The 23,648-nt window shown below is 52.3% G+C and overlaps 1 protein-coding gene across 1 annotated transcript in view; it reads left to right on the forward strand.

Moving 5' to 3' along the window:
- The first annotated feature begins 6,178 nt into the window (after nt 1-6,178).
- Nucleotides 6,179-23,648, forward strand: part of LOC106818691 (probable helicase with zinc finger domain) — a 22,311-nt gene continuing 4,841 nt past the window's right edge. The window contains exons 1-11 of the mRNA XM_014823373.1: nt 6,179-6,313; nt 7,245-7,381; nt 7,649-7,664; nt 8,371-8,508; nt 10,416-10,538; nt 10,777-10,898; nt 11,313-11,532; nt 20,243-20,478; nt 21,759-21,965; nt 22,375-22,461; nt 23,027-23,197. Coding sequence (XP_014678859.1) covers nt 6,179-6,313; nt 7,245-7,381; nt 7,649-7,664; nt 8,371-8,508; nt 10,416-10,538; nt 10,777-10,898; nt 11,313-11,532; nt 20,243-20,478; nt 21,759-21,965; nt 22,375-22,461; nt 23,027-23,197 — 1,592 coding nt within the window. The remainder of the gene's footprint in view (nt 6,314-7,244; nt 7,382-7,648; nt 7,665-8,370; nt 8,509-10,415; nt 10,539-10,776; nt 10,899-11,312; nt 11,533-20,242; nt 20,479-21,758; nt 21,966-22,374; nt 22,462-23,026; nt 23,198-23,648) is intronic.

Consider the following 23,648-nt stretch of genomic DNA (forward strand, 5'->3'; position numbering starts at 1 on the left):
CACAAAGACACACGACACACACATCACACACAGCCCACACCACACACAACACAACACACACACACACACACACACACAACAGTCAAATTCAGACATTGTATTCATCAAGACGGACAGACTAACATATAATCACAACTCACCAAGTCACAACCACAAATGCACCGTTAATAGTGGAATATATCAACAGGTTCAGCCTAACACAGAACATATTACGGCTAGCCAAAATAGATGGAATGGCTGCCTGTCACGAGCGAGAGGGGTGCGCTGGCCCGGCGATCGCAGTGTTAAATGATTGCGAAGTCTCTTGCGCTGGAGTCCGAAGCTCCGCGTGAAGGGTCCCTGCCCAGCTCTAGCGGCCGGATGTGAGACAACTGCGCTCGCGAGCCACGCCAATGACATGGCCTGTGAGCCGATGCGTTCGATTCGCTGCGTTACTGTTCCTGGCGTCCGGCGTCCCGGTGCAATGGCATCTGACTCATGAGTATGCTCAGCCTTGCACTGCTCGGGTAATAACCTCACCTGCTAGCACACAGTGCAGGGCGCACTCGGCAGGCTCGCAATTCCGGCTATCCACGGCGCGCTGCGTCAGGCCGGCGAGCTCCGACCCTCGCGCACACGAAACGGCCACCCAAGATTTCCCCCAATCTCTGCCGGCCTGTCGATCCCGAGTCACACAGGCGCCCGGGGGCACTACTTTTAAGTCTATGGCATTGACAGATGCCTATCGACATCACTACAGAAATATTGTGAGCAGCTCGCGTGCTCTCCGCGCGTACACTTGCTCTCGCAGGACGCTATCGGATGCACAGAGCGACAGCTAACTCTTTCTCGGGAATCTAGACAAAAAAGACCTAAATCTTTGCATCACACAACGGAGTGTCCCCCAGTGCTCCGCCCATTGTGGGAGAAGAATAAGCTGTGATACGCAACTTCATCATAAATATCGTGAGGATAATTTCCATGAACTTACCGCATTAATCATGTATAATCGCTACGTACGCTGTGGTACAAATACGGAGTCTACGTAGGTCTACACAGCCGGCAGGCACGCCACGCACGGGCGGGCGGCCGAGGCACCGACATATTGCGCCCCCGAAATGCAAAAACGCGCAACACATGCACCCCCGCAGCAAGACCACATCACCGCAAGCACACCCCGGTCATTGCACACGCAGCAGCACAGACGCACGCACGCCACCCAAAACACAACCGCACCGCACGCACTACAGCGCAAGCAAACAGCCCGACTAATTGGCCTCCCACCCGGTCCACGTGCACGCCCGCGCCAGGCACACGCTAAGCACGCGCGTCACAGTCACACACGCTCTATATACGCCTCGCTGCGCCTCTGCGCTACGCGGCAGGGCCGCGGTTCCACCGGCTGCCGCGCGCGCTGGATTGAAAGGCCCAGTATCCTAGAGCAGTTACACAACCCTGCCCATGCTGAATGATAAACACTTGACAGGCCCGACACCGTACCAGCGAACTCCTTGATCCGCTCCGTGGAACCGCGTGCTGCTGCCCTGTGACTAGCGTGTGCATGAATTAAGGTCGAGCTTATCTTGATGATCTCCGAGCACAGAGCGCCCGGTGGGCCGCTCGCCGTCCCCGAGACCCGACCTGACACCGATTCGCAGGGCGACTTTTGTTTTGGGGATCTATCGCCCCCGATTATCATGTTTTCGGGCGGCCCTCTTTTTTGCATTCGTCGTGGGCCGAAATCGCCCGCTCGGCCCCCGTGTTATTTTTTACCCCTGACATGTGTCGCGTGCTCATTACTCAAAACAATGACTGCGACTAGTCCTGTATTAATGCTGAGCGGAGTCACAAATGGCCATCTTCTAGCCCTGGTACGTGGTCGCTTACTGATCGACATGCGGACCCAATGTGAAAATCTTTCTCGTTGTGCTGTCACCGTTACAGGCGAAGGAGCCACGATTCCTCCAGCTCTGCACTGTCGTCTACTGCGACAAAGTGACGTATAAGAGCAAGGCTGCAGCTGGAGACGCATTTGCCGCAGCGACAGTCACCAGGCTCTCATCTCTGTCAACGCAGGTGGTCCGTGGACTGCAAGCACAGACCTCCACCTCGCTGGCGTTTGCAGCACCCAGTTTGGTATGTGTCAGACGTACGTATAGCATGTTTGTGTTGTGTCAGACGTACGATATATGTTCCCGCCTGTGTCGTGTCAGACATCTCATAGTAGGTTGTGTTGTTTCAGGTATAAACCGTATAGCATATGTGTGCTCTGCTGACTCAGATTTACATACGCGTGACTAAGTTGGGGGGTAGTGCCATTTGGAGCATAAAATACATTTATATTCCCACATAACATGTCTTAGATGCGCAGCAGGTTACTACATGTTAACTAAGTATTATAGGCATTTTGAAGCCAAAAAACAATGTGCCATGCTAAATACCTCTAAGATGGCCATACGATTTTTAAATCATTCTGGAGCAAAGAGTAATTGAAAACATATTCCATTAAAAGAATATACGGAATTTTCCTGCAATGCACAATCGCTGGTGGTGATGGAGGTGACCGGGCATTTTTTTATCTCGGGTAAAATGCTGACTCATTAGTCATTCTTGCCTTTAACGCGAGTTTGGAAGGCGAGGCACCGTCAGCTCTGCATCGCTGTGCAATCGTTAATGCACTGTCGTTAATTACACTCGTCATCACGTTTAGAGCGGAGGGCAACTGCGGCCTGCGGCTGAGGCGTGCTGCGATGCCCACAGTGCAGAGGGAGCTGGGCATGAGTGGGGAAGAACGTTCGAGTACCAGCACGAATGAAGATGCAGGGCAGCGAAGGACCGTCACTGCCAGCGCCAACTGGTGCGGCGTGTGTGCGCGTGCGTGTGTAGTTTGTATGTGTGTGCGCCGTCTGGTGTGGGCCGTGTTTGTGCTCCGTGCGTGCATGCGTGCGTTGGTGTGGTGGGGGGGGGGGGCCTTGGACGGGATGTGCGTATGCGTGCGCTTGCTGTACTCGATGTGTAGGTGTGGCAATTCACGTGCCATGCATGTATGCGCAAGTATGCATTCGCGCGTGCAGCAACGATGTTATATAATTCTAAGACTCATCCATAAAATTATCATCATCAGTTTCTTTACAGCCGGTAATTATCGCTGATGACGCACGCCATCGTGCGATTAGTTAGCTCACACTGACATCCATCAGATGAAGCTATTGTCATGCGGGTGTCGTTCCGTCCGTCCGTCCGTGCCGCAGTCAACATGGCTAACGCCTTGAGAACCGTTTGACCCACATGCTTCAATTGGCATTACAGTGTTACTCCTATGGGAGAGCATGGCAACGCTTCCTATTTTGCGAGCACGCCAGTTGACGCTGACTTTCGAGCCACGCCCACTTTTTGGCAAAAATGGAAATGCCCATAAGTCCAGTTCAGGCTTCAACGGCATTTTGCTCATTTTTGTGTCTCGCTGAATGAATAAGGACTCGCGCCCCAGAAACACATATCACAGGTTTTGATATCTCTTAAAAATTATGCAAATTAGGCTAATTTTTGGCGTTTCAGCTATGCATTTCAGTGTCTGCTACGCGCTCACCAAAACTCAAGAACCGTTACCACATGTTTCAAATTGCATATAGTTGTTACTCCTATGGGAGGGATTTAACGTCCTATTTTGCGCTGGAGCATTGCCAGTCTCGACCCTACTTCTCGAGCCACGCCCCACTCTTGCAAAATCTCCCCACACATGTACTCCACTTCAGTAACGGACTTTTGCTCATCTTTGCTCTCCCGTGACATGAATAAGGACTGGCCCCAAACATATCACAGGGGCTTTTGATAGTTTCTTAAAAATCATGCAAAATTAGCGTAGATTTTGGCAGTTTACTATGCATTTTCATATGTCTGCTACGCCGTCACAATAACTCGAAGATTCGTTTTGAGCCCACATGCTTTCAAATTGCATACATTGACACTTGTTACTCCTTAGGAGAGATTTGAAACGCCCTTTTGGAGCATGCCAGTCGACTACTTTCGAGCCACGCCACTTTTTGGAAAAATGGAAAAAATGCGTCATCTAGATTCATTCGATTTGCTTAAATTTAACCTACCTGACCTACTTACCTAGCCTACCTAACCTCACCACCTACCGTACTACCCTACCTAGCCCTGTGACCCCTCCACGTACCTACCTACCTACCTACCTAGCTACCCTACCTTACCTACCTACCTACCTGCCTACCATCTTGCCTAATCGGATACCTACGCTGTAATATGTGGGTTTTTAGAGTTCATTCGCTTACAATGTAATTTGCACCTGGAATGAGTTTATTGCTTGTTATTGTTCGCGCATGCATCGCAAAACCAAAATGGCAGATCATTTAGGCGTTAGCACCATCTCTTCTCACGATTTCAGACTTTTACAGATCTGTAAACATTGATTTTCCGCCATCAGAACTAACACTTGAAACAAGAAACAGTTGAAATTTCTATAGTATAAAAGGTAGGGAGTGAAGACATTTTGATCACATTTCTGCGGTTTCGTCGTAAACGAAACAGCTCTACCAAATTTTAAATACACTCTCCCTCTTCTCAATCACACCCAACTCCGTGCCAGCGTATAGTGTCATCGACACTTCTCATTTGTGTTGATACATATATCGTCGCCGTGTGGCGATGTGCGGGTGTTGAGAGGTGGGCTCTGGATGTGACATCAGAGAGTCGGACAGCTGTAACGTTGTTATGTTGTTGGTATCTTAAAGCTACATGGAGCAGCTACTGGAGAACGTGGGTGCAGGGCCGCCGGTACCACGACAAGGTGATGGCGGAGAAGATCGACCGCGCTTGTGCGCGTGCACGCCACTGCGACCTGTGCCAGTAACCGTTGCGACCAAGCGCATGCAAAAACCCACCACCAGTGGCTCGTTCGTATCTCGTGTCCTATCTATGTCTAATTATTTGTTGTGGTTTGTAAGCGTGGTCTGTTGTTGTATGTCATGAACGCGGGCTGTCTGTTGTTCCTCCGCTCTTGGGGTCTCTCCTACCTGTGTAAGGTTACCTTACCTCCCTTCTGCATTTCTCACTTGTTCCGTTTACAGTTTGTGTTGCGGTGCTGTCTGTTTGGTTGCGTGATTGCTGTTTGTGTTGCGTGTTGTTGCAGTTTGTGTTCGGCTGTTGCTGTTTGTGTTGCGCGTGTGCTGTTTGTGTTGCGGCTGTTGCCAGTTTGTGATTGCGCGTGCTTGCAGTTGTTGCGGTGCTGCAGTTTGGTTGCCGTGTTGCGAGTTTGTTGCGGGCTGCTGTTGTATTCGGTGCCTGCTGTTGCTGTTGCGGTGCTGACCTGTTTGTATCGGTCTGCTGCAGTTTGTGTTGCGGTGTTGCAGTTTGTGTTGCGGTGCTGCTGTTTGTGTTGCGGTGTTGCAGTTTGTGTTGCGGTGTTGCAGTTTGTGTTGCGGTGTGCTGTTTTTCATTTTTTTTTGTTGCGCTGCTTTCTTTTGTGCTGTTGCTTGTGCGGTTCTGCCAGTTTGTTGCAGGTGCTTTTGCCGGGCCTCTTTTTGTTTTTGTTTTTTTTTTTCTGTTGCAGTTGTGTCCGTGCCTTTTCTTCTTTTTTTTTTTTTTTGTTTTCTTTTGTTTTTTTACTTGTTGCAGTTTGCGTGTTGCGGTGTCTCTTTTTGGGTTTTTTCTATTTTTTGTGTTTTTGTTTCTTTTTTTTTTTTTTTTTGTGTTTGTCCCTGTTCTGTGTGTTCGTCTGTGTTGTGCTTTTTTTGTGTGCTTGGGTCCGGTGCTGTTGCAGTTTGATGGTTGCAGTGCTGCCTGTTTCCTCGTTCCTCTAGATTGCTCTGAGATAAGAAAGCGTGTTGTGCCGTCTAGAGTTATCGGTCAGCGCTCTGGTATTCATCGCCCCACCCCTGGCTGTCGGATCGCACCAGTCCCTAGTGTCAGTGTACACACGTAGTGTATGTCTGGCAGACCCGAACCGGTGCCTGGACACGGCTTCTCCTCTGCTGCCAACGACTGCTACATCGGACCTGCACTTCTATGTCATTGGCCCGGAGCATCGCGGCAACAGGGCCGGCGCCGAAGAAATCCATGCGGTGCGTAACTACAAGCTGGGCCCGGGGCCCGGGGCGTGGTTGTCAGGAAGTAGCATCCCAACACTGCTGGCCCAGGAAGCTCAGAGGGGCTGGCGGCGCTTACAGCGTGGTACCGCATGGAGGTGGGTGCTAAGGCGAACGAGGGCTCGGGTGATGGGAGCATACAGGCTATCGCCATGAAGGTGGGTGCTCGTGGGAACGATGGTGGGGAGTACAGCTACCGTCGAAGGGTGGCTCGTGCTGCGACCGAGGTGTGGGGGAGTACCGCGTACCGTTGAATCGGTGGTGCTAGGAACGACGGTCGGGGGACAGTCGCAGTCGTACCGTTGTGAAGGTGGGTGTCTTGGGAACGAGGGTGGGAGTACAGCCTATCGCATGAAGTGGTGACCCGCGTGCTGCGGAGAACGAGGGTGGGGATTACAAGCTACCCAGTGAGCGCGCGTTGCTGGGACGAGCGGTCGAATCCGGTGGGTGGTATTATCAGCTGACCGCAGAAGGCTGGCTGTGTGCTCGGTAACGGTACTGGGTGTGTAGTAAGCTACTGCATGACAGTGTGTGCTGGGAACGAGCGGAGTGGGCCGAGCTACAGCTACCGATGAAGTGGCTGCGGTGCTACGCGCGGGAGGGACGACCGGTGGTCAGCTCTCGCCTCGGTCCGCTTCTCTCTCGCTCGCTTGCTCTGCTCCTTCTCCTCTTCTCTCTCTCTCTCTCTCTCTCTCTCCCTGCTGCTCTCTCTCTGCGGTCTCCTCGTTCTCTGCTCTCTCTGCTCGTTCGTCTCCTTATCTGACTCTCGTCCTCTCTCTCTCTCTCTGCTCTCTCGCTCTCTCTCTCTCTCTCTCTCTCTCTCTCTCTCTCTCTCTCTCTCTCTTTGAGATTTCATTTACATTCGGGTGTCGATGAGCATCTCCTGCCTGGTGCTATATGACATCACATACCCTATGTACCCGCTGTGCCGAATAATTTAACCCTGCAACACGATATCTGATCGCCACGCATTAAACTTTTTAGCCTGGCATCGCCCAGTCCGTTACAGCCTGTTGTTGGACTATAGCCTGCCTTCGTTTCACGTCAACGTTACCGTAGTTCACGCGTGTTACGTTTGCTATTGTGCGTGCGCGCTTGATTTCGTCCGAGCAGCGCTTGGCTTCAAGACGGCAACACTCTTCGCACGTTTCGGCATAGTCGATCGTTGTTGACGTCGGCCTCGGACGAGCCGTGCTGCTGCAGCGGCCTGTGCGTCGACGTACGTACGCCGTAGCTGACATAGAGAAGCTCCAAGCCAAGCAAGTGAAGGCCCGATACAACACGTACAGCCCAAGGTAAGGTCCGCACAACACTGTACAACCAACGGTAAGGTCCCGTCTACACAACGTAAAGCCAAGGTAAGGTCCGCTACACGCGATACAACCAAGTAAGGTCCAGATTACACAAATACAGCCAGTAAGGGCCGGATACACACGTACAAGCCAAGTAAGGTGCCGCTACAGCACTCTACAAGCCAGATAACCTCCGCTACACGCGTATCAATGCCAAGGTTAAGGCCCCATACACAACGCATACAAATGACATCGTAAGGTCTGCTACAGATGCTACAAGCACAAGGTAAGGTCCGCTACACATGTACAGCCAATGGTAAGGTCTCGTACTGTCTATCGTACTTAGTCCAGGTAAGGTCTGCTACACGCTACAAGCAGTAAGGCGCCGATACACACATACAAGCAACGGTAAGGCCCGCATACACACGTACAAGCCAAACGGTAAGGTGCCGCCTACACACGTACAAGCCCAAGATTTAAGGTCCGCTACACGTACAAGCCGAATAAGGCCCGATACCACACGTACAAGACAATGTAAGTCCGCTTAGCACAGTACAAGCCAAGGGTAATCGTCCGCGACCAGCACTTACAAGCCAAGATAAGACGTCCGGCCTCACGACGTACAAGCCAACGCCGTCTGGTAAGGTCCGCTCCGACACGACGACAAGGCCAAGATAAGGCGGCCGCCTGACCACACGTACAAGCCAATGGTAATGGCCCGATACACACGTTACAAGCGCAAGGTAAGGTCCGCGCGACAACGCTTACAACTCAAGCATAAGGTCGCTGCACACGTACAACCAAGTCAGATGGTCCGCTACCACGTGTACAAAGGCAATAGCACGTTGTCCCGCCTACACTACGTGACAACCGCCAATGGTAAGGTCCGTACACTGGGTGTACAAGGCCTAAGGTAAACGGAATAACGATATAATGACTACAATGATAGCCGGATATGTAGCTTATGTATGAACACTGTTGTGCCTTGTCAGGAGACCGGCTGTGTGTCCGAGAGCAAGCGGATGGGCGCGAGAGCATACTCTATGACCATTGTCCGCCTACTCGAAGACAGTAACGCTGACTGCAGCAGGACCAGGTATTTCTTGTTCCTCTTCTACCCTGCACCACAGGTACGACAGGCTACCATCTCCTCCCCCTCATGACTTATCAACATGTGAAATGTTGATCCTGTCATAGTGCACTCTCCTATAAACTGTTATGTTTATGTTTCCGAGCCATCTTTGTTGGTTGTTTTGTTCCTTTCGGCAACTTCAATGCCAAGACAATTTGGCATCTTGTATTCTCTTATTGTTGCTGTTGTTGGCTTCCTGCGCCTGCGTCTTCGTGCGGCGGCTCTCCGGTGTCCTGCGCCGGCCTGGTTTCGTCTTGTTCTATCGTCTCCTGTCTTGGTTGTTTGTCTGTTTGTGTTGTTGTCTCTGTCCACTATGTCTGCGCTGCTGCCGTTGGCCTCGCCTTGAGCGCCTGTTCCCTCAAGTTTTCGTCGCTCGACCCAGGCCCTAGACTCCTCGTGCGATGTCGTACACGATAGTGGCACGCTGACCAAGAACAAACCTTCACCCCTAACCCGGCGATGCCCAGACTGTATTTACATTGAGAGATGGCCCCGTATAGCAGCGATTTGCCAAGTGAGAACGCTAGATATTAGCCCGTGCCTCACTACAATCTTATCCCGACTTCTCATCGAATGTATGCACAGTTCCTAGACTTGTGGCAAACTCTTACAAAATACCAGTTAGTCGAGTGGCGCTCCCTAAACAAATGATGGGGGACATCGGATAGAAGCCACAAACTTTTTCCTCAGTACTATCCAGTGCCCTAAGGTTTAAATGTTATGATAGGAGCCACTCAGCAAAGACTAGAGGAGGCGCATCTTGGATTTCAAGCGTATGGCCGCCATGTAAAACCTCATAATATCAACTATCTGTGTTAAGGTATTTATATGGTCTAGTGTTATGATTAGTTGTTGTGTGCTGAATGTGTATAATGTACTTAAGCCGGCTCGTCGTGCGAAATTTCTGACCGTCTTACTGATCTCCGCATACGGCCCCCTCTTGCTGCCTGCCTGTCTTCCGCTGTGTGTGCCCCTACCTACCCGCCATACTATAACCCCTCCCCGCTCTGCTATTCACACGAGGTCCGTGTCTGTTGCGTGGTGTGCCAGCATGCTCCAGTGTTACAACGTGTCCGACGAAGCTGGCAGACTCATTAACCCGCTACCTGCTACGCATTCGCCGTTCCGTCGACCGGTCAGCGACGGCGAAGTCACCCGCGCTTAGGCGGGCGTCCAGGTCGGCAGCGCGAGTTGTTATCGCGTCTCCGCGATTGAACGCTCATCTGTGAATTCCGGGATGCGGCGGACCACGCCTGTCCGGCCGCGGGCTCCCCGCGGGCCTGCTTCCTATCTGCCTTCCACACCAACACGGTTGAGCCTACCTCTCGCCCGACGGGCGGACCGTTCTGGGTGTCGTCGTCTGCGCGCCTCGCCAGGTCCCTCAGGCCCCGACGGGGCAGTGGCGCCAAGACGCCGGGGCTCCGGTCATAACAACTGGTGAAACGCTCTACTATTCCCAGTGTGTGCGGCCCGAGTCGCTGGTGGGGCCTGTTGGCGGCCGGGTGGTGGGGTGGGGGGATTTTCGCGAGTGTCAGTCGGCGGAAAGATTAGGGCTCGTTGGCAGGGAACTAACGGTCTGGGGGTCGCGGGAAGGTTTGGGGTGTCCGGCGAGAAGTTTGAGAACTCGGGGGAAGGTTGGGGTGCCGGGATAAGTGTGGTGCTGGGGACGGTTTCCGGTGAACCCTGGGGGGAAGCGTACAAGCCAAGGTAAGGCCCGATACACACGTACAAGCCAAGGTAAGGTCCGCTACACGCGTACAAGCCAAGGTAAGGTCCGCTACACGCGTACAAGCCAAGGTAAGGTCCGCTACACGTGTACAAGCCAAGGTAAACGGAATAACATATATATGACTACAATGATAGCCGGATATGTAGCTTATGTATGAACACTGTTGTGCGTTTCAGGAGACGGTAGTGTGTGAGAGCAAGCGATGGGAGAGCAGTACTATGACCATTGTGCCCTACTCGAAGACAGTAACGCTGACTGAGCAGGACCAGGGTATTCTGTCCTTCTACCCTGCACCACAGGTACGACATGCTTCCATCCTATTACGACATGTGAAATGTTGATCCTGGTATAGTCACTCTCCTATGAACTTTTTGTTTATTTTCGAGGCCATTTTGTTGTTGTTTTTATTCTTTTCGAATTCAATGCGAACAATTGTTGCATCTTGGTAGTTTTCTTATTCTTGTTGTTGTTGTTGTTGTTGTTGTTGTTGTTGTTGTTGTTGTTGTGTGTCACATTTTGGTGCTGCTGTTGCTGCAGGCTTCCAAGTTTGTGGTGACACAGTCTGTGATGGAGAAGGCACTGACCAAAAACAACTACACGACACGCATGCACGACTTATTATACATTGAGGAGATGGCCCAGTATAGCAGCATTGCCAGGTGAGAACGCTAGATATTAGCCATGTTCCTACTACAATTTACCCGACTTCTCATCGAAAGGTATGCACAGTGTGTGTGGCAAACTCGTTACAAATACCAATAGTCAGGTGGCTAAACAAAATGATGGGGACATTCCGGATAAAAGCACCAAACTTTTTCCATATACTATCCAGTGCCTAAGGTTTAAATTTTTGATAGGAGCCACTTCAGCAAGATAGAGGGAGGCGGCCATCTTGGATTCCAAGATGGCCGCCATGTAAAAACCTATAAATGTCAATATCTCGGCTTAAGGTTATTTATATGGTTAGGGTTATGGTTAGTGTTGTGGTGAATGTGTATAATGTACGTATGTCGTGGAAATTTGTGTAAGTACTGATCTTCAGTGCGTGCGTGCGTGTGTGTGCGCATGCGCAGGTACAACGTGACGACGAAGCTGCAGATCATTAACCGCTACCTGCTGATGCCGTCGACCGTATCGACGGCGAAGTACGCGCAGGGAGGCGAGTTGTTCGCTCGCATGAAGCTCATCGCTGAGATCTCGGAGGACACGGCCGCGGGCCGGCTGCTGCTCAACAACGTGCAGACAGTCGTGCTAGCGCCGCTCAGCCCTGACGGCAAGCCCAAGGATAACAAGGTGAGGCTCTATCCCGCAGGTGTGGGGAGGCTGGTGGGCTGTTGGGCGGCCGGGGGGGGGATTTTCGGGGGCTCTTTTTGGCATTTCGGGGGCGAAATCGCCCGCCGCCCCCGTGTATTTTTTCCCCTGACATGTGTGCGTGCTCATTACTCAAAACAATGACTTGCGACTTAGTCCGTATTATGCTGGAGCGGGTCACAAATGCGATCTTCTAGCCCTGCGTAAGGGTGTTACTGATCGACATGGACCAATGGTGAAAATCTTTCCGTTTCTGTCACTCGATTACAGGGCGGAAGAGGCACGATTCCTCCAGTCTGCACTGTGTCTACTGCAAGGTGACGTATAAGAGCAAGGCTGAGCTGGAGACGCATTGCCGCAGCGACAGTCACCAGGCTCTCATCTTGTCAGACGAGGGTCGTGACTGGAAGCACAGACCTCCACCTCGTGGCCTTTGCAGCACCCAGTTTGTGTTGTGTCAGACGTACGTATAGCATGTTTGTGTTGTGTGAGACGTACGTATAATATGTTTGTGTCATGTCAGACATACTCATAGTAGGTTTGTGTTGTTTCAGATAAACCTATAGCATATGTGTGCTCTGTGACTCAGATTTACATAGGTGACTAAATATATATACCATTTGGAGCAAAAAAAACACATTAATATTCCACATGACATGTCTTAGATGCGCAGAGGTTACTACATGTACTAAGCTATATAAGCATTTTGAAGCAAAAAACATGTTCCATGTAATACCTCTAAGATGTGCATACGTTTTAAATCATTTGGAGCAAAAATAATGACAACCATATTCCATTAAAAAATATACGGAATTTTCCTGCAATGCACAATCGCTGGTGGTGATGGAGGTGACAAACGGGGCATTTTTTTATCAATTGTGACTCATTAGTGATTCTTGCCTTAACGAGTTTATGAAAGGAGGCACCCGTCAGCTTGCATCGTGTGCCAATCGTTAATGACTGTCGTTAATTACACTCGTCATCAGGTTTATGAGCGGAGGCAACTGTCGGCTGGGTGAGGCGTGCTGCGATGCCCACAGTGAGGAGGAGCTGGATGAGTGGAAGGAACGCTTCGAGTACAGGACGATGAAGATGCAGGGAGCGAAGGACCGTCAGCTGCAGGGCAACTGGTGCGTGCGTGTGTGCGTGCGTGTGTAAGTTTGTATGTGTGTGTGTGTGTGTGTGTGTGTGTGTGTGTGTGTGTGTGTGCGTGTTTGTGCGCGTGCGTGCATGCGTGCGTGTGTGTGTGAGCGGATGTGCGTATGCGTGCGTGCGTGTGTAGGTGTGTCAATTCACGTGCATGCATGTATGCAAGTATGCATTTGTGCGTGGCAGCAACGATGTATATTCTGAGAAATTCATCAGTAAATATCATCATTGGTTTCTTACAGTGGACTAATTATTGTTATACGCACCGCATCGTGGGATTATTTTTAGCTCACATTGACATCGTCAAGAAGAGCTATTGCCATGGGGTGTCGTCCGTCATACGTCCGTCCGTCCGTCGTCAACATTTGGCTACGCGTGAGACCGTTTGACCCACATGTTTCAAATTAGCAGTACAGTTGTTACTCCTATGGGAGAGATGGTGAACGTCTTTTTGGAGCAGCAGTTGACCTACTTTCGAGCCAGCGCCCACTTTTTGGCAAAAATGAAATGCCATTAAGTACAGTCAGGGTCAAGCGGATTTTGCCTCATTTTTGGTCTGTGAATGATAAGGACTCGCCCCAAATATCACAGGGTTTTGATATTCTAAAAATTATGCCAAACTTAGGTAAGATATTTGGCAGTTTGCACTATGATTTCAGTGTCTGCCTGACCGGTCACCAATACTCAAGACCGTTTTACCACATGTTGTCAATTGCATATAGTATGTTACTCCTATGGGAGGGATTTGAAGTCTCATTTGGAGCATGCAGTCGACCTACTTTCGAGGCCCGCCACTATTTATGGCGCAAAAATGGGAAAGTGGCATAGTCAGTCAGGTATCAACGGGATTTGCTCATTTTGGCTGTGAATGAATAAGGACTGGCCCAAACATATCACAGGGGTTGATTTTCTAAAATCATGCAATTAGGTAGATTTTAGGCAGTATTCACTATGCATTCATGTCTAGCCTACGGTCGACTCAAGGTGACGCGCAAGGATCGTTGGAGCCTACCATCGTTTCCGAGATGCAGACAGTTGACTTTGGTTAACTCTATAGGAGAGATGTTGATCACGCGCGCTATTTTCGGATGGGGTTCATGCAGTCCGAGCCTACTTTGAGCAGCCACTGTTTGTTGGCAAAAATGAAATGAGTCATCTAGCATTCATGTCGTTTTGTTAATTTACCTACTACCTACTTACCTTACCTACTACCTACCTACCTACTACCTACCTACCTACCTACCTACTACCTACCCTACTAGCCTACCTACCTACCTACCTACCTACCTAACCTACTATCTGCTAATGCAGGCATACCTACGTCTGTGTTAGATTCTTCGTATACAGTAATTTCATGAACTGTTTATTCGCTTTTATTTGCGCGAATGATCGAAACCAAAATGGCGATCATTAGGCGTCCACCACTCCGCCCAGATTTCAGACTTTCAGACTGAAATCATTTTATTCGCTCAGAGTAACCCTGAACAGACAGTGAAATTTCTTATTAGTATAAAAGGGCGAGTAAGGACAGTTGATCACATTAGTGGTTTCGTCCTGTAAAACGAAAACACTTACAATTTTAATATCATCTCCTCTCTTCCACCCAAGGTGAGCTATAGTGTCATTGACACTTTCATTTTTGTTGATACATATATCGTCGCCGTGTGGCGATGTGCGGATAAGATACACCTCGGCACCGAGTTTGTTTTAGTGAGACGTGTTGAGGTGGGCGGGTCAGAGGAGGCGCGAGCAGCTGTACGTTTGTTTTAGTTGTAGGTTCTTAAGCTACATGGAGCCACTACTGCGAGGAAGTGGTGTGCAGGCGCCGGTGCCGACAAGGTGTGCATGGCGATAGAGAGCATCGACTCGGTGTGCGCGTGCACGCCAAGCGGCGACCTGGACGTACCGTGGCACGAAGCGATGCACGACCAGTGGCTGTTCACCGTCCACGAGCAAGGTACGGAACGTGGCATGATGCGGGCGCGGGTTCTGTGGTTCCCCGCTCTTGTTCGTCTCTCCTTGTGTAAGCGTTACCTTACCTCCCTTCTGCATTGTCTCACTATTGTGATCGGCGTTACGTTTGATGTTGCGTGCCTGCGTGTTGTGGTTTTGCGGAGATTGTGTTGTGTTTGTTTGCGGTGCTTGCCAGTTTTGTTGCGCTGGTTGCTGGGTGTGTTGACGGTGTTGCTGTTTGTGCTTGCGGTGTTGCAGCTTTGTGTTGCGGTGGTTGCAGTTGTGTTGCGGTGACCGGCCAGTTTGTCGTTGCGGTGTTGCGTTTGGTTGCGAGTGCTGAGTTTGTATTGCGGTTTGCTGCTGTGTGTGTTTGCTGTGCTGTTGTTATTGCGGTGGCTGCAGTTTGTGTTGCGGACTGTTGCAGTTTGATGTTGCCGGTTGCTGCGGTTTGTGTTGCGGTGTTGCTGCTTTGTGTTGCCGGTTCTGCGTTCTGTGTCTGCGGTGTTGCAGTGTTGCAGTTGTGTTGCGGTGCTGCTGTTGTGTGCGGTGTGCTGTTTGTGTTGCGGTGCTGACGAGTTTGTGTTGCGGCTGTTGCGGTGTTGCAGTGTGTGTTGCGGTGAACTGGCTGTTCGGTGTGCGGTGTTGCAGTTTGTGTTCGGTGCGGTGTTTGTGTTGCGTGGCAGTTGCGTTGTGTTTGCTGCTGCTGTTTGTGTTGCGGGGTTGCAGTTGTGTTGCAGTCTGGCTGTTTTTCTCCGTTCCTCTAGATTGTGAAAAAAGCGAAAGCTGGCGTCTAATTATCGGTCAGCCCTCTGTATTCATTCGCCCACCCCTGACCTGTCGATGCCAGTCCCCTTATTCTATCACGACGTTGTATGTCTGCAGACGAAGGGTGGGACGCTTTGCTCTGTCACGACGTACATCGGAGCAATTCTACATTCCAGCATCAATCAGCGGCCCGAAGAAATCGTGGCCGTAACTACGACTGGAGCCCGTGTGTCAGGAAGTAACATCAAACACTGCTGGCAGGAACGCGGAAAGGGGTGGGGGAGTTACGCTTACCGCTCGGTGAAAGGTGGTGCTGGAACAGAGGGTGGGAGTACGCTATCGCGTGAAGGTGGGTGGCTGAGACGAGGGTGGGGAGTACAGCTTTAGCGTGCACGAAGGTGAGGGGTGCTAGGACGAGGGTGGAGAGTACAGCTACCGTGTGAGGTGGGTGCAGGGACGAGGGGTGGAGGGAGTGCAGTTACGTGTGAAGGGGGTGCGGAAGAGGCTGAGGCGAGTACAGCATATCGCATGGAAGGGTGGGTGCTGGGAACGAGGGTGGGGGAGTACAGCTACCGCATGAAGCGTCGAGTGCTATGGGGCGGAGGGTGGAGGAGAGACAGCTACGCAGAAGGTGGGTGTGCGGAACGAGGTGGGGAGTACAGCTTACTGCACAGGTGAAGCGTGAGGTGCAGGCGGACGGGGTGGGGGAGTACAGCGTCGCATGAAGGAGTGAGGTGTGTGACGAGGGGGCGCTCTCGCTCTCGCTCTCTCTCTCTCTCTCTCTCTGCTCGCGTCTCTCGTCTTCTCTCTCTCGCTCTCTCTCTCTCTCTCTCTCATCTCTCTCTCTCTCTCCTCTCTCTCTTCTTCTCTCCTCTCTCTCTCTCATCTCTCTCTCTCTCTCTCTCTCTCTCTCATTCTCTCTCTCTCTCTCTCTCTCTCTCTCTCTTTGAGATTTCATTTTACTTCGGATGTCGCCCGTGAGCACTCCTGTTGCTAGTGAATCACATTAACCCCTAGTACCCGGCTGTGCGAAATTGTAACCTGCACACCGATATCTGATCCGCATTAAAATTTTATAGCCTGGCAATGCGCCGTCGGTTACAGCTGTGTTGACATGCCGCCTTCGTGGTCGAAGATACGTACGTATTCCGGGTGCTTCGTTTTGCGATATTTGCGAGGCGCGTGATTTCGTCGAGCAGGTGGCTCAGAGGACAGTCTTCGGCAACGTTTCGGCAGTCGATCGTGTTTGACGTCGGCTCGGAGCCCGTGCTGCTGCAGCGGCTGTGCGTCGACGTCGTACCCGTAGCTGACATAGATAAGCTCCAGCAAGCCAAGGTAAGGCCCGTATGACACACGTCAAGCTAAGTAAGGTCCGTACACATGTACAGCCAGGTAAGGTCGAATAACGATCGGACAGCAAGGGGTAAGGTCCGCTACACGCGTACAGCCAAGGTACAGGCCGATATCAGCACATACAAGCAAGGTTAAGGCCCGATACACCGTACAAGCCAGTAAGGTCCGCCGACCCGTAACAGGCCAAGATAAGGTCCGCTACACGCGCTTACAAGCAAGTACGGCCCGATACACACGTACAGGACAAGGTAGCGTCTGCTACACGATGTACAAGCCAAGGTAGCGTCCTGTACCATGTACAAGCCAAGGGTAAGGTCCTCTTAACGTACAAGCCAAAGTAGGGTTCTGCTACACGCGTACAAGGCCAGGTAAGGCCGTACACAATTACAGCCATGGAAGGCCCGATACACACGTACAGCAGGGGTAGCGTCCGCTACGCCACGTACAAGCCATAGATAAGTCACGCTTGACAACGCCGTACCAGCCCAAAGGTAAGGCCGCGATACACACGTACAAGAACAGGTAAGCGTCCGCTACACACGTACAAGCCAAGGTAAGGCCGCGACACAGTACAGCCAAGATAAAGGTTCCGCTGACACGTGACGAGCAAACGGTAGCGTCGCGGCACCACACACTCGTAACAAGCAAAGATAGGTCCGCTACCAGCGACGTACAAGCCAGTGAGGGGCGCCGATACACACGTACGAAGCCAAGGTAAGGGCGCGAACCCGTACCGCAGATAAAGGTCCGCCTGCACACGTACAAGCCAGTAAGGTCGCTTACACGTGATGACAGCCAAGGTAAAGGTCGTACACGCGTACAAGCCAAGGTAAGGTCCGCTAAGTGTACAAGCCAAGCGTAACGGCGAATAACATACTATATGACTCCAATGATAGCCGGATATGTAGCATTGATGTATGAACACTGTTGCGGTGCGTTGCAGAGAAGACCGGTAGTGCTGTGGAGAGCAAGCGAGTGAGAGCAGTCTATGGACCATTGTGCCCTCTCGAAGACGAGTAACAGCTGAGCTGAGCAGGACCAGGGTATTCTTGTTCTTCTACCTGCACCACAGGTACGAACAGAAATGCTTCCATCCATATTACAACATGTGAAGTGTTGTCCTGTGTATAGTCACTCTCTATGAATTATTGTTTATTATTCGAGCGCATTTTGTTGTAGTTTTGTTCTTTTCGAGATTCATGCAAGAATTGTGTGGCATGGCTTAGGTGTTTCTTATGTTGTCTTGGTTGTTGTTGTTGGGTGTTGTTGTTGTTGGCGCTGAGCGATAATGTGTGTGTCGTTCGTTGTTGTTGTGTGTCACGTTTTGGTGCGGTTTCTGTTGGGCTGGCAGGCTTTGCGAGAGTTTGTGGTGCCAGTCTGTGATGGGAGAACGGCAACTGACTCAATAACAACTTACACGACACGCATGCGACGACTTTTATACATTGAGGGATGGCGCCCAGGGTTATGCAGCTTGCCAGGTGGAACGCAGATATTAGAACGTTCCTCCTACAATTTACGCCGACTCTGCCGAGATGGGGTATGCACGTGGTGTGTGGAAGCTCGGCGGTTCACAAATCAAAATAGTAGGTGGGCTACAACACAAGATGGGGAGCATCCGGATAAAGCCACCACTGTTTCCAATATACTATTCCCGGCCTAAGGTTTAGAACGTGTTTGAGAGAGGAGTCCACTTCAGAAGATAGGGGAGCGGCCATCTTGGATTGTCAAAGTATGGCCCGCCATGTAACCTTTATAATGTCAGAAGTCTCGGACTTAAGGTTGTATATGTATAGGTTATGGTTAGTGTTGTGGTGAATGATTGTATAATGTCGGTATTGTCGGGTGGGCGAGAATTTGATGTGGGCTGTACTGATCTTCAGTGCTGGCAGTGTGAATGGGCATGCATGCGAGGAGCACGTGATCGCGAAGCTGCAGATCAGTTAACGCTACCTGCTGATGCCGATCGACCTTGCGACGGCGAAGTACGCGCGAGGGAGAGCGGAGTTGTTCGTCGCAATGAGCTCATCGTGAGATCTCGGAGGAACGGGCGGACCGCGCGCCGCCTGCTTGCTCGAACAACCGTGACAGACGGCTCGTGTGCGGCGCCTCCAGCCCGCGGCAGCCCAAGGCATAAACACCAGAGGGTGGACGACGCTCTATCCCGCACGGTGGCTGCGGCGCGGAGGGCCTGGTGGCGTTTGGGCCGGCCGGACCCGGTCGCGGGGGGGGGGATTTTGGAGAGTACTGCGGGGAAGATTTAGGGTGTAGGGCAGGCGAAAGGTTTGGGGGCGGTGCGGGGAGAAGGTTTGGTGCCGGGAGAAGGCTTTGGGTCCGGAGAGGGGAAGGTTGGCGGTGCCGGAGGAAGTGTGGGGTGCTGCGGGAGGGTTGTGGTGCGGGGAACGGTTTGGGCGTGCTGGGGAGCGAGGGTTGGTGTCAGAGAAGTTTGGAGAGCTGGAGGAGGTTGGGGGTGCGGGAGTTTGGGTGACCGGGGAAGGTTTCGGGGCGGCGGGGAAGGTTTTGTGAGGTCCGGGGAGGGTTGTGGTGCCAGGGGAAGGTTTGGGGCCGGGGGAGGAGTCTTGGGGGTGGCTGGGGGGGGGGGAGGGTTGTCGTGCCTGGGGGAAAGGTTGGGGGGCGGCTCGGGGGAGCGTTTGGGGTCCGGGGGGGGGGAGGGTATGGCTGCTGGCGGAAGGTTTGCGGTTCTGGGGAAGGTTTGGTTCTGGGAGAAGTTTTGGGGTGCGGGGGAGATTATGCCGGATGTTGGCGGGGAGGTTTGGGGGCTGCTACGGGAAGGTTTGCTGGGTACGGGGGAGGGTTGTGGTGCCGGTGAAGCGTTTGGAGGGCGAGGGCGGGAAGCTTTGGGTCGTCTGGGGCATAGGGTATGGTGACTGAGGAAGCGGTTTGGATAGTGGTGCGGAGAAGGTGTTGGAGGGGTGCGGGGGGCGGGGGTGGGTGCATGACGGTGCTACCCGTGTATATAAGAGCTGGTACTCTGTGTGGTGCTCACATCGCCCCACATCGTTTGTAAACATCCTCCTCACTTCTCTCCTCTGCATGCAGGCTATGAGAGGTGACACTCGCATTACAACACTAGATATGCTGCTGTACTACACTCTGTCAGTAACCACCTCTCACGCTTCCCTCTCCTCCACCTGGCGTACAGGGTACGAGTTTGACACTCTGCATACAACACTGATAATGCTGCTGTAACTACACATCTGTAGTAACCACCTCTCACGCTTCCCTCTCCTCCACACTGCGTACAGGCGTACGAGGTGACACTCTGCATACAACACTGATAATGCTGCTGTAACTACACATCTGTAGTAACCACCTCTCACGCTTCCCTCTCCTCCACACTGCGTACAGGCGTACGAGGTGACACTCTGCATACAACACTGATAATGCTGCTATAACTGCACATCTGTAGTAACCACCTCGCACGCTTCCCTCTCCTCCACACTGCGTACAGGTGTACGAGGTGAAGGTCGAAGACAAGGGCAAGAGCTTCATCTTCCTGCGGCAGCCTCCGCACGCCGTCACTGAGCTCGGCTTGCGCGCAGACACGGACCTGCTCGCGGAGGTGCAGTTTTCGCTCAACCGGCTGCCGCTGTGTGAGATGCACCACGCCGTCGATAAGCTGCCGGACATGAACATGGTGTTCCCTGACCTGCGCAGCCTGCCGAGCATTCCCTGGACGCCGTCCAAGTAAGTGTGTGGGCTGAGAGGTGGACACCGTCCATGTGCGGCTGCAGCGTATTTATTCGCCGGACGCCGTCCGTGATTTCCTGGGTACCGTCCAGGTGTATCTATCCTTATTTTCCCCCGAGTGCAATTCGAGTAAGTGTTTGAGGATACATTGTGTTTCCTGGATGCCATCACATGTTCTCTCCCATTCACCTACGCACGCGTTGTTCACCTACGCACGCGTTGTTCACCTACGCACGCGTTGACCTACATCCTCCTCTTTGTGACGATCTTGTGTCTCGACCCCCCTTTTTTTGTCTGTGGTTCTACGGATCGACTCGTCTCGGTCATGTATGATGACGTGTGCACCTTCCCGTGTCTAGGTACTGTGAGAAGAAAGCGCGAAGCAGGAGAGGGTCCAAGGTTGCTGTGATCCCCGCAGAGTAAGAGCGTGTTCCTCGCTGTTTCACTCACACCGTTGTTCACACACGCTCAGTCGCGCGCGCGCTCGCCTCCCCCGCCGCCGCCGCCCGCATGCCCCCGCCCTACTAAACGCATGCCACCCCCGCCCGATCCCGCAGCCTCCCGCCCCCGGATGGTGTCGGGCACGCGCTCATGCGACCGTGCTGTTTCACGCTGTTCGCGAACATTCCGGTGTGTTCCGGCTAACACTTCGGCATGTTCAGCCATTCATGAACATTCCGGCGTGTTCCGCTGTTCGCACACGTTCCGATGTTTGCGAACGTTTCGGCACCTTTCGTCGTTTGCGAACATTCCAGCATGTTCCGCTGTTTGCGAGCGTGTTATAATGTTCCGACTTTCGGCGTGAAACCGGGACACCTCCCCTTCGTGGTTCCGTGTGTGCCGCGCAGCAGCACACGGTCAATGCCTCGGCGGTAATTGCTTGGATGGTTTTTTTGTCGAGCGCTTTGTAAGCTACGTTAGAAAAATGCTCGCGTTCTCGACGCGTTTGCGTGCGCGGTTATGCGAACGCGAGGCGTGTGCTCTAGTTTTGCGTTTTGTGACGATTCGTGCGGAGATTACACGCGATTGTATGTAGTGCAGCTGCCGTCCACACGCGCTGTGCCGCAACAGCTGTTCTTGTGTCTCGCATCCCGACATTCGCTCTCGCGTCCCGTGTCGCTACGGTTGCTCTCGTGTTTTCTCGCGTCATAACGGCTGCGCTCATGTTTTCTCGCGTCGTATCGGCTGCTCTCGTGTTTTCTCGCGTCGTAATCGCTGCTCTCGTGTTTTTCTCGCGTTGTAATCGCTGCTCTCGTGTTTTTTCCGTCGTCTTCCAGGCAGTGGAGTGATAAACTTGACAGCCGGCTCAACGCGAAGCAGAAGGAGGCGATCGTCGCCATGACGACGGCGATCAACCACAAGCTGCCGCCGATCCTGCTCGTCGGGCCGTTTGGCACGGGCAAGACGTTCACGCTCGCGCAGGCCATCAAACAGATAGCTCAGCAGGAGGGAACGCGCGTGCTCGTGTGCACGCACTCCAACAGGTAGGCACCCTCGCACCCAGCCCACTGCTGGTGCAGACACGCTTACTGGTAGGGTAGCCTAACTCTGCCCCTTCCCCTGACCCTGCCCCTTCCCCTGACCCCATCCCATTGCTGGAGTATGGTTTCCAACAGGTTGGCTGACTCTCCCCCACGCCCACCGCCATTGCAGACGCTGTAACAGATACGTCATTGGGCCGACCTTTCTCCCGCTGGCTAGATGATTCTCTGCCATCGGCATGTCTTGACAAGTGTCATGGGGTTGGAGGGAACGTGCAAGATCCCTCCGTACGTCAGCTGTCTGTGAGGAACCAGGCAGGTTTCACTCTCATCGTTCGCACGTCGTGCCGTTGCGTCTAGTTTGCGAGCGATCGTGTTTATTGATGTGTTGTCGCTTTCGTTGCTGCTACAGCGCTGCCGATCTCTACATCAAGGACTACCTGCATTCATTCGTAGAGCAGGGATTAACCGAAGCGAAGCCACTGCGAGTCTACTACAGGTATGTATGACTGCGTGACTCGATCTGCAGGTGCTGATTAGCTGTAGGGCTCGCGGAACGCCACTGCAAATTTATCTTAGAGGCTTAGGGATGTGCTATTGTGCCCATGAGCTAGACTGTGTGCTGTCATGGCATCATGACGCCACAGAGACGAAAGGGGAAATGATATTAAGAATTTAGCTATTACCAGATGCGTGAAGGTGGTCTGTGCGATGTGCGATTGCAGGGAATAAAAAATCACGCATATCCCTTATGTCTGCGTGCGTCCGTGCATGTGTGCGTTCATGTGTGTGTTGGTGCGTGTATAAGCAGACAGCAATGTATGCAGATCCCATACCTTATATTGCACACAATGTTCACGTGTATTGTGTGAGTGTTGTCTCGTCTGCAGAAATCAATTGACGTATAGACAGCATACCCTTTATTTTGCGGCTTGATGCGGCATGTTTTGCATGCGTGCATCTGTGCGTGCATCTGTGCGTGCGTGCGCTCGCGTGCGTACTTGTGTGCGTGCGTGTGTGCGTGTGTGCGTCACTGTGTCTGATCTTGTCTCGTGGGTGTGCAGGCAGCGCTGGGTGCAGACAGTGAACCCGACCGTGCAGCGATACTGCCTCGTTACCGAGAAGGGTGACGGCTTCAACACGCCGACGAAGGAGGACATCCTCAAGCACCGCGTCATCGTCGTCACGCTCTCCACGAGCCGATCGCTCACCGACCTCGGCCTAGACACGGGTACGCACGTCACTCGCGCGCACTCACTCACTTCACCATCGAGACAAATTATTTGTACCCACGCAATGTAATCTATTATAACAAACAGTGCTGTGCCTTATATCTACACAGTCTTGTCTTGTACCTAAACAAAGTCACATGTCTTAGCCGTGTACAAAGTCGTATCTCTTAACTGCACGCAGTCATCTCATGGTGGATGGCTTTACTGCTTGCGCTGGCACATCATCCTCCCTCTCTCTTCTCTCTCTCTCTCTCTCGTCAATCTCGTCTCTCTCTCTCTCCTCTTTCCTCTCTCTTCCCATCTCATCGTCTTTCTCTCTCTTTCTTCCTTCCCCTCTCTCTCTCTCTCTCTCCCACCTCTCCCATCTCGCCGCCGCTCTCTCTCTCTCTCCTCTCTAACCGCACATCCCTCTCTCCTCTCTTTTCCCTCTCTCTCTTCCATCTCCCTCTCTTCT

This window comes from Priapulus caudatus, unplaced genomic scaffold, assembly GCF_000485595.1.
Source record: "Priapulus caudatus unplaced genomic scaffold, Priapulus_caudatus-5.0.1 Scaffold37, whole genome shotgun sequence".
NCBI lineage: Eukaryota > Metazoa > Priapulida > Priapulimorpha > Priapulimorphida > Priapulidae > Priapulus > Priapulus caudatus.